At 40.1% G+C, this 11584-nt stretch overlaps 1 protein-coding gene across 1 annotated transcript; it reads left to right on the top strand.

Moving 5' to 3' along the window:
- Nucleotides 1-4784: 4784 nt before the first annotated feature.
- casr (calcium-sensing receptor) lies at nt 4785-10736 on the top strand. The gene is made up of 7 exons (XM_015960802.3): nt 4785-4895; nt 5583-5904; nt 6263-6569; nt 6702-7541; nt 7613-7843; nt 9350-9473; nt 9551-10736. The coding sequence occupies exons 2-7, from the start codon at nt 5720-5722 to the stop codon at nt 10684-10686; spliced, it is 2823 nt and encodes a 940-aa protein (XP_015816288.1). The 5' UTR covers nt 4785-4895; nt 5583-5719; the 3' UTR covers nt 10687-10736.
- The last annotated feature ends 848 nt before the right edge of the window (nt 10737-11584 follow it).

Raw genomic sequence — 11584 nt, 5'->3', positions numbered from 1 at the left:
TCATGCAGGATTAGCATCACATGTTGAACCAACATATGCTGGGTTTTTTTTCAGTAGAGAGGGTTCCAGTGGACACTTTCTACAATCACTGTGGACATCTTGTCAACCAGCGACTTCATATCAAATAATAATGTTATTATTGCCGCAAAGATTTTAGTTTTCTAAAAGTTGAACATTTTTCTTTGATAAGAAATTAAATTAATTACACTTAAACTATTTAATCAGTGACTAATATTGAAGATACAATGGAAAGAAAAAAACATTTATCTGTTTTTTTATTATTATTTACACAAATCTATGCCAGCAGCATCAGTTCTAAAATGGAAAAAATAATCAACACAATAAACTTACAGAACACAAGGACTACAAACTTGTGAGATGTGTTTACCCACTACAATCCCTAAAGTAAGTGTGGCAACAACAGGACTTTATTTATTCAGAGGTCTAAAAGAAGTCCATCCCTAGCCATGGGGAAGAGAACACGGAGCATTGGGAGCATAGATCCCAATAAGCTACAGGAAAAAGATCAGACAGTTTAACTGCAGACTTTTTTATTTCTGTTTTCACTGTGCAGGAGCATTTCTGTGGTGATGCACAGTGGGAAACAAGAACAGTTTTTAAATTCCATCCAATTAATTTAGAGATTAAATGAAATTGAGAACAAATTATTTTAGCAGATTTGTGCTGTTTCTTATTGGACACAGACTTTTGTTTAACCTCGTGGACAGAGCACAGAGTAATCCCAACCACCGCATACTTTAGAGCCCCAACTAATGTGTGAAAGCTACTGGCAACAGGCTGTGAACACAGAGCAAATAGGACAGCATCATCAGTCAAGGAAGCAGACTCTCAAAAATAGGCCAGGAAGCAGATGAAAAAAGACATCACGATACCAAGTGACTTCTGAGGGCTCTGAACCTCCTCGCCTAACGATAGTTTAGAAGACTTTTCCAGAAATAATCAATGAAAAGCTTCAAAGCGTAATTGCACAAGTGATTGTTCATTTTAATTTAAGCTAAAAGAATTTCACACCATGTCATCAACAGTTAAATCGTACAGAAAAGAGTAACTTCTCATCATACACCATCAACTATTGACAGGATTTCCCATCTTTGCAAAAGTTACCAGATTTTTTTTTATCTGTCATTTAGCATCTAGATGGTTTCTTTCAATCTCAGCTCTTTGTAGGCCTTTGCCTGCCGGACGCTGAGCTGGATCAGGGCACAGATGAGTCAACATGTTGTAAAAGAGAAATATTTTTCTAGAGGGGACATCTGCTCGGCAACAGATTGGAGACTGACTCATCAGAGCATTAAAAATTCACCCAGTTGTTTGTGGAACATGATGTACAGTCCATTGCTTCTAGGGGTTTCCATCATCAGGCAGTTAAAGTCCAATCAAACAAACAAAACAGCCTCCCTGTAAGGCTGACTGCAGACCATCAGAAATGCAGACACTGAAAACAGATTCTGTGTATTTGTGGGCTCCAATGTGATGGAAACATGTTTTGTTTTAGGTCAAATAAAAGTCTGATGCAGGAAAAGGGTATGTTTTGATAAATAAAACTGATCAAAGATTTTATTTTTTTGCATGAGATATTTGAACAAATTCATTGATTTATGTGTAAATAAAGGCACATCAGTTTTGTATTTAAAGCAGAAACAGAGTTTTGTTTTCTCAGTTTTTTAGCTAGAGACTGAAAAATGATTTGCACCTTTTATTTTTTTTTTCCGTAACTGTGCTGCTCTGGGTGGCTGCATGTTGGAGTAGCTCTGTTGACTATATGTAAGTTTTGCCTTTTCTTGGACATTTTTTCTTCTAGTTTCTCAAGAAAAACTGTATTTTTTTGGACATTTTACTTTTCTGTTTCTGGTGCTGTGAAGCTTGCAGGATTTTTACAGTTATTTTTTAGCTTTTTTTACTTTTTGAGCATTTGTTATGATGCATAACCATGGCAACAAGCTGGTTTACAATCGGGAGCAGCTGATTAACATTGGAAAGGCTGAAATAATACCTCAACTGAAGCCACAAATCCCACATGAGCTAAAAAGCAAGAAGTGTGGGTGCAGAGCGGGAGCAAAACGGAGACAGAGAAAGAGGAAATTCAAACCATCTCTTCCATCGATCATAATGGGCAATGTGAGATCACTGGCCAACAAGATGGAGGAACTCCAAGCCCTTTCAAGGACTCAGCGAGAGTTTCGGCACTTTCGGAACTGCTGGAGGAGATAATGCAAAGAAGGATTCTCCAAAGAATCAAGAAAATGAAGGACAACCTTGAGCATTCTCTTCACAAGACTTTCCAACAACGGAAGAGTGTCTTCAGTCAGAGGCTTCTTCAGTTTCGCCGCTACTGGAGATCCTTCCTGCCAACAGCCATTGTAATATACAATAACTCTTTGATGACTTGATTATTATTATTATTCTGAGCTACTACAGCAATCAGTTTCCCTCTGGGATTAATAAAGTATTTTTGAATTGAATTGAATTAAGCCCCTCTCTCTCCTTGATTACGGCTGGAAGCAATGTTTCTCATTTATGAACAAATACACACCTCTAGCTGGTAAACTAAACAGAGTTAAAACACACTGTATTCTTGTGTTCTGCTTTTTTCCATACATTAAAGTCTTACTTGTCCATGGGAAATGTCACCAACTCTGTACCAGTCTAGGTACTTACACACTCTGGGATTGACATCTACAGGTCCTTCTCAAAAAATTAGCATATTGTGATAAAGTTCATTGTTGTCTGTAATGTACTGATAAACATTAGACTTTCATATATATTAGATTCATTACACACAACTGAAGTAGTTGAAGCTTTTTATTGTTTCTAATATTGATGATTTTGGCATACAGCTCATGAAAACCCAAAACTCCTATCTCAAAAAATGAGCATATTTCATCCGACCAATAAAATAAAAGTGTTTTTAGTACAAAAAAGTCAACCTTCAAATAATTATGTTCAGTTATGCACTCAGTACTTGGTCGGGAATCCTTTTGCAGAAATGACTGCTTCAATGCGGCGTGGCATGGAGGCAATCAGCCTGTGGCACTGCTGAGGTGTTATGGAGGCCCAGGATGCTTCGATAGCGGCCTTAAGCTCATTCAGTGTGTTGGGTCTTGCGTCTCTCAACTTTCTCTTCACAATATCCCACAGATTCTCTATGGGGTTCAGGTCAGGAGAGTTGGCAGGCCAATTGAGCACAGTAATTCCATGGTCACCAATTCTTAGAATTGTGTGTACTGAAACTCTAATTTCCCTCTGGGATTAATAAAGTATCTTTGAATTTGAATTGAAACCATTTACCAGTGGTTTTGGCACTGTGAGCAGGTGACAGGACGTGCTGAAAAATGAAATCTTCATCTCCATAAAGCTTTTCAGCAGACGGAAGCATGAAGTGCTCCAAAATCTCCTGATAGCTAGCTGCATTGACCCTGCCCTTGATAAAACACAGTGGACCAACACCAGCAGCTGACATGGCACCCAGACCATCACTGACTGTGCATACTTGGCACTGGACTTCAGGCATTTTGGCATTTCCCTCTGCCCAGTCTTCCTCCAGACTCTGACACCTTGATTTCCAAATGACATGCAAAATTTGTTTTCCTCCGAAAAAAGTACTTTGGACCACTGAGCAAAAGTCCAGTGCTGCTTCTCTGTAGCCCAGGTCAGGCGCTTCTGCTGCTGTTTCTAGTTCAAAAGTGGCTTGACCTGGGGAATGCGGCACCTGTAGCCCATTTCCTGCACACGCCTGCACACGGTGGCTCTGGATGTTCCTACTCCAGACTCAGCCCACTGCTTCTGCAGGTCCCCCAAGGTCTGGAATCGGTCCTTCTCCGCAATCGTCCTCAGGGTCCGGTCACCTCTTCTCGTTGTGCAGCGTTTTCTTTTCTGCCACACTTTTTCCTTCCCACAGACTTCCCACTGAGGTGCCTTGATACAGCTCTCTGGGAACAGCCTATTCGTTCAGAAATTTCTTTCTGTGTCTTACCCTCTTGCTTGAGGGTGTCAATGATGGCCTTCTGGACAGCAGTCAGGTTGGCAGTCTTACCCATGATTGCGGTTTTGAGTAATGAACCAGGCTGGGAGTTTTTTAAAGCTTCAGGAATCTTTTGCAGTTGTTTAGAGTTAATTAGTTGATTCAGATGATTAGGTTAATAGCTCATTTAGAAAACCTTTTCATGATATGCTAATTTTTTTTAGATAGAAATTTTGGGTTTTCATGAGCTGTATGCCGAAATCATCAATATTAGAAACAATAAAAGGCTTGAACTACTTCAGTTGTGTGTAATCAATCTAATATATATGAAAGTCTAATGTTTATCAGTACATTACAGACAATAATGAAATTTATCACAATATGCTAATTTTTTGAGAAGGACCTGTATATGTAAGTGGATGTCTAATGCTATTGGCTAATGCTGAGTGGTGCTCAGTTCAAATTTCATGGGGCTCTATGGGACAAAGGGCCAGCTTAGTAAAAATAACATTGATGTATTACACCACAGAACAGGGTATGAGTATTATTTTTATGGATTTATTTAGAAAAATCAGATCTAATTCCTGAAAGGGGCAAAACTCAGAATTGCTGCTTTAAGAAGGAATTAAACATTGTGTCATATAAGTAGCCTCAACTAAGTTGTAGATGATGGTAACTTTCACAATCACATTAGTGATTATTTTAGATCAGGAGGGGTGAAGTGTGAACAGACTTTTTTAGCTGAAGGAAATGGACAATCCCTCTCTCTGTTAATGATTCATCTGCAGAGCGGTTCAGACAGCAGCAGACTTCACTTTTGAAGACTCTCAGGATGTTTTAGAAAAAGGTTTTAAATGTTTAAGAGCTGCAGACTGGTTGGTTCAAGTGGAGTCAAAACTCAGAGCTTCAGGCGGTAAGTCGTGTCCCTCCTTTGATTTATATGTCGTGTTTTAGTTTGGAAACTGGAGGTGAAAACGTGTAAAATCCCAACAAATGTTTAAATGTTTCTGTAGTAGTGAACAAAATCACAGTAGCATGTAGTTTAGTTATTTTAAAAGATGAAATTTTACATTAATTTTGCTAGAAGACTATTTTAAGTAAGAAAACATGTTAACAATGATATATATATATATATCTATATTTATATATAGATATAGATATATATATATATCTTTTTTTTTTGGGATAAATTTACACTTTGAGGACATTTTTGCCCTGGGAAATGAGCCATTGCAAACACTCTTGTTCTGTTGTAAACTCTGGGTGGCTGTGACTTCATTATCACAGCTCTGCTCCAGCATTTTTCCAGCAGGATTAGCCAGATTTGGCGGCGCTGCTATGGAGACTGCAGTTCTCTGACATTAGACAGGGAGTCTGCAGGAAGGAAGCTCGACAGAGTGTGACTTTGCTCTCAGCTATTCTAGTTCTGAGAATTTTCTAAAGGCATGCTCTCTGTGTGTGAGATGTTTACTTCTATTACAATCACGTCCCAAAAAATCAGCCCGCTCACAAAATCCACCTCTCTATAGGGCCGTTATAGTTTCAAGTCATTTTAAGTTCGTCATGCATGCCACCCTTAACCTGTTTCTACTTTCTTCAGACAGGTGAAGCTTTCCCAGTCCTCCAAACATGAATAAAACACATCAGTGCAGCGGGAAGACTGAACGGACAAAGGAAAACTGAGAATCTCCGTCTTCTGAGAATCTACAGGGAACAATCCAATCAGACACAAGAAAGATGAAGCTGCTTCTGTGTTACTTGTCGATGTTGGGGTTCAGTTATGTGACTTCCACTTATGGACCCCATCAGAGAGCCCAAATGACTGGGGATATTTTACTCGGAGGTCTTTTCCCCATTCACTTTGGTGTCTCATCTAAAGATCAAGACCTGGCAGCTCGGCCAGAAGCCACACAGTGTGTTCGGTAAGATTTGAGTAGACCATTCCTTCAGTGAGTTCTGATTTAAGAGTCTAAAGTATGTCGCTGTACCATTTTAGAGAATTGTGAGTGTCAGAAGTAGGATGGAAGAGGTGGTTTTGCTTTCTTTATTGTCACACAAATTTGAGGGTTTTCCAATCAAATGTAAACAAATGTTATTTCTGTTCTGAAGCTACAAAAGGCTGAATAATGTTTTCATCTCATGAAAATTGCCTTTAAGATTCATACTGCAACCAGCCAGTAGGGGGTGCTCCTTTTCCTTTAACACTGCATTATGGTTTTGTGTCTAGTTATAATTTATGTCACACACAAAAATTTTTATGCTGAGTTTGATGTTTTTCAGGTTTAATTTCCGTGGATTTCGTTGGCTCCAGGCTATGATTTTTGCGATTGATGAAATCAACAACAGCAGCTCGTTGCTGCCCAACATCACGCTGGGCTACAGGATATTTGACACATGCAACACTGTGTCAAAAGCCTTGGAAGCTACCCTTAGCTTTGTCGCTCAAAACAAGATCGACTCCCTGAATTTAGATGAGTTCTGTAACTGCACCGATCACATCCCATCAACCATTGCGGTAGTGGGAGCTGCTGGATCTGCAGTCTCCACAGCAGTTGCCAACCTGCTGGGTCTTTTTTATATTCCTCAGGTCAGTGCTTGGACAGGAAGTTTATACTAGCATCATAATACAGGTGCAAAACTAAATCTGAATGGTTATTTATTATTTTTTTAATGTGCATATGGATGATGACACAAATGTGTGAAATCTTTCCTGTTTTAGATCAGCTATGCCTCCTCTAGTCGCCTCCTGAGCAACAAAAATCAGTACAAGTCCTTCATGAGAACCATCCCCACAGATGAATACCAGGCCACCGCCATGGCAGACATCATCGAGTACTTCCAGTGGAACTGGGTCATCGCCGTTGCTTCCGATGATGATTACGGACGTCCTGGAATTGAAAAGTTCGAAAAGGAAATGGAAGAGCGAGATATCTGCATCCACCTGAATGAACTTATCTCTCAGTACTTTGAGGATCATGAAATTAAAGCTCTGGTTGATAGAATTGAGAACTCCACAGCTAAAGTGATAGTTGTTTTTGCCAGTGGCCCAGACATTGAGCCCCTGATCAAAGAGATGGTAAGGAGAAACATCACAGATCGCATCTGGCTCGCCAGTGAGGCATGGGCTAGCTCCTCCCTTATTGCCAAACCAGAATATCTAGATGTGGTAGCAGGAACCATTGGCTTTGCTTTAAGGGCAGGGCAGATACCAGGATTTAGAGAGTTTTTACAGCAAGTCCAACCAAAAAAGAGCAGTCACAATGAGTTTGTCCGAGAGTTTTGGGAAGAAACCTTTAATTGTTACCTGGAAGGCAGCCCAAGAATCCAAGAAAGCGAGAATGACAGCACCACTTTCAGGCCTCTGTGCACCGGTGAGGAAGACATCACAAGTGTTGAGACCCCGTACCTCGACTACAAACACCTCCGGATCTCCTATAATGTTTATGGAACAGTTTATGCAATTGCTCAGGCCCTGCAGGACATACTCACCTGCACACCTGGGCGTGGCCTTTTTGCTAACAACTCTTGTGCAGATATCAAGAAAATTGAAGCATGGCAGGTAAGCTTTTGCACAGATGATTGAAACAACTAAATGATTGATTTGTTGAAAATGATAATTCTACTTTATAGGTGCTGAAGCAACTGAGGCATTTGAACTTCACTAACAGTTTGGGTGAAAAGATGCACTTTGAGGAAAATGCAGACCTGACAGCAAACTATACCATCGTCAACTGGCACAGATCTACAGAGGACGGCTCTGTGATCTTTGAGGAGGTTGGATGCTACAGAATGCACGCCAAGAGAGGAGCTAAACTGTTTATTGACAAGACAAAGATTCTCTGGAATGGATACAGTTCAGAGGTCAGTCAAAGCATGCTCATGTGAATGAAATCACAGGAATAGCAAAATGACAAAAACAGTCCAAACATTTTACTCTTTTATGACAACTGATTTTAGATTATTATATCAGCCAAGCCAAAATATGCTTGTATAAATAGTTTAAATTTTTTTTCACCTCATTCCTAAAACATTCACTTGGTATTTCTGACTCTGAATGGGATAAGCGAGTGATAAAAAGTTCTTTGGGCAAAGTACACAAGATTTTAAGGTTGTTTAAAAGGTGCAATATGTAAGAATTCTACTGTGAAATAGTCACAAAACAGTCTAATGTCCAATCATGTTGAAAGGAAAATTTATACTGGAATAGATTTTATTTTCAGCTGTCTGGGGGTTGTCAGTTTTTCTCTTTCCAAAAAAAAAACAAAACAAAAAGGGACATACGTAGTTACTGTTTACACTCTGAGTTTGGCGAATCTTCAGTGAACTCATGCAACAATGCAGGCGTTTGAAATTAGACACCAGCAGGCAAAAAGCTCCAGAGTTGTTCAAAGAACCAAAGCCAGTAAACAGGAGCTACTGCATCTTTTTGTTTTACTCTAATATTAGGTGAAGCACGACAGAGGCTAGCGTTGAGCTAACAATACTAAGAGTGAATTAAAAGCAAATAATGAGCTCTAAAAATACCTCAAGCTACTTTTTCAATGTACGTGTGAAGTGAATAATGAGTCAGTAGTGGCATTTTACTTTCTTTAATGAGTCGTTAATAACTACAACAGCAAGCTAACAACAAGACAGCAAACAAATGCACTTCCTGTAATGCATAGACAAACTTTTGTAATAAGTGTAGTAAGTGACATACCCAAGAGTGCTACCAGATATGACAATTTATTTACGTTTTCATCAACTTACTGTGTATGACTCTACTTTCTCTACTCATCCATAATCTTCTGGTGGTGATCTGTAACTGGCAATAGCGACGAAACTCACAGAACAGGAGCGAGAAAGCAATAATTTTGCTTAAAATAAAGACTGCAGTAACCACATTTGACCACAGGAAGTCATTTCTTACAAATTCCACCTTTTATAAGAGAAAAAACATTTACTGGTTAAAGGCTGTTATATACTACTCCTAAAACTTAGCATTTGCAACAAAGTCATTTTTTATCTATTGTTTGTGCTACAGCAATTCCAAAACATACAATTGGGAAAAATAATTCTTCTAAAATATTCATGTTGCAAAAGTAGCATGAAACACCATTATGAGCGCTGAAAGAATAAACCTGAAAAAAGCCGTTCGATCTTGAGGAGTGTGGTCAGATGGTGACAAAGAAAGGGAAGTCCACGCAGAAGGGGTCTCACTCCCAGAATATATATATATATATATATATATATATATATATATATATATATATATATATATATATATATATATATATATATAAGCCATTGCAGAAACATGAACTCTTGTTGGTGCTGTTTGTACGTTACTACTTTTCTCATATAATATGTTTGTTTTACACCCTGCAGGTGCCGTTTTCTAATTGCAGTGAGGAATGTGATCCTGGAACAAGAAAGGGGATCATCGACAGCATGCCCACATGTTGCTTTGAATGCACTGAGTGTTCAGATGGAGAGTACAGTAACCATAAAGGTATAGACAATCCTACATGGAAAAACTCTACTGTTGCTGTTGTAATACTGATTATTGTGTTTTTTGGATTTACACAGATGCCAGCGTTTGCACAAAATGTTCAAACAACTCCTGGTCAAATGGGAACCACACATTCTGCTTCCTGAAAGAAATCGAGTTTCTCTCTTGGGCTGAACCGTTTGGAATAGCTTTGACCATATGTGCTGTCCTAGGTGTTGTCCTAACAACCTTTGTGATGGGAGTCTTTGTCAAATTTCGCAACACTCCTATAGTGAAGGCCACAAACCGAGAATTGTCCTACGTCCTCTTGTTCTCCCTCATCTGCTGCTTCTCAAGCTCACTAATTTTCATTGGAGAGCCGCAGGACTGGACATGTCGCGTACGCCAACCTGCCTTTGGTATCAGCTTTGTTCTCTGCATCTCCTGCATTCTTGTTAAAACCAACAGAGTGCTTTTGGTTTTCGAGGCCAAAATTCCAACAAGTCTCCACCGTAAATGGTGGGGGTTGAATCTACAGTTCCTCCTGGTGTTTCTGTTCACATTTGTTCAAGTTATGATATGTGTGGTGTGGCTTTACAATGCCCCTCCTTCTAGCTACAGGAATCACAACATTGATGAGATCATTTTCATCACTTGCAACGAAGGCTCTGTGATGGCTCTAGGCTTTATCATTGGCTATACATGTCTACTGGCAGCTATTTGCTTCTTCTTTGCATTCAAGTCCCGGAAACTTCCTGAGAACTTCAACGAAGCCAAGTTCATCACTTTCAGCATGCTGATATTCTTTATTGTTTGGATCTCGTTTATCCCTGCCTACTTCAGCACCTATGGCAAGTTTGTTTCAGCGGTTGAGGTCATAGCTATTCTGGCGTCCAGCTTTGGAATGCTAGCATGCATTTTCTTTAACAAAGTCTACATCATCCTCTTCAAGCCATCCAGAAACACAATTGAGGAGGTTCGATGCAGCACCGCAGCCCACGCCTTCAAAGTGGCAGCAAAGGCTACGCTAAAACACAGCACGATTTCCAGGAAAAAGTCTAACAGCCTTGGTGGGTCTTCAGGCTCGACTCCGTCCTCATCAATCAGCCTCAAGACCAACGGCAATGACTGCGACCTGCCTTCAGAAAGGCATAGGCCAAGGGTGAGCTTTGGAAGTGGAACCGTTACTCTGTCTTTGAGCTTCGACGAGTCAAGACGAAGTTCTCTAATGTAAAAAAAAAAAAAAAAGTACAGCAAAGAAATGCTGTTTCCGTTCTTTAGATTGCAGTAGACAGGATTGTGGAGGAACTCAAATCTGATCCACAAAGTCTAAAAACTTGGAAGACTAGCCAGGCCCGCCAGACTCGCCCTCTGTCTATTCCACACAGAAGATGAGTCTGGATAGGCAGAGAGCACCACAAGGGGCGGGACTAGCCAGCTCAGAAATAACCTATCAGATAAAAGGCAGAAATGACAACTGTAGTGTTTTAGCTGTAGTCAAAGATGGCGTCTGGCTTCTGGCACAAACATCTTTCTTTAGAAGAAATGCTTTTAGCGCTTCTTCTTGTTGTGGTTTTAAAGACATGTCCAAGTCGTTTAGAACAGAGGAAAGAGCCGCAGTGAACTCTGCTTCAGATGTCATCTTTGTTGTTTAGGAGGAACTGAGAGTTGCTGTGTGTGACGTATGCTGCTCAGTGCTGACTGGCTCGGTTAGAATCCTCAGGGGGTGGGGTTATTTAAATGGCAGCATTATCAGGCCCTTTGCTTCCGATAGGGAGCCTAAGTCTCCTTCCTTTCTGGTCGGATCATGGGTCCCCGGAAGAACGAAAAAATGAATGCAAGTCAATGGAGCAAAAAACGTTATTTTCTAACCCGCCTTGCCTTACGCCCTGGATCGCACATATGTTGTACTGCAATTTAAATGAAAAGTAATGATGGGTGTTTCGACCACACCTGTCACGTAGTTTGAGATTTATCAGCTTGTAAATGTTTGTAATTAGCATGACTACACACCAGAAATCGGCACGTCGCATATGTGACGTCACCACATAATCTCCTCTCTCCTAACGTAGCTGCTACTTACCACATGGCCAGATTTATGGTGGTTCTTTTCTCCTGTGGGAAGTTTGCTG

The sequence above is a fragment of the Nothobranchius furzeri genome, chromosome 10 (genome assembly GCF_043380555.1).
Source record: "Nothobranchius furzeri strain GRZ-AD chromosome 10, NfurGRZ-RIMD1, whole genome shotgun sequence".
Taxonomy (NCBI): domain Eukaryota; kingdom Metazoa; phylum Chordata; class Actinopteri; order Cyprinodontiformes; family Nothobranchiidae; genus Nothobranchius; species Nothobranchius furzeri.
The sequence above is the reverse complement of the archived record's forward strand: the minus strand, read 5'-3'. Positions and strand labels throughout refer to the sequence as shown.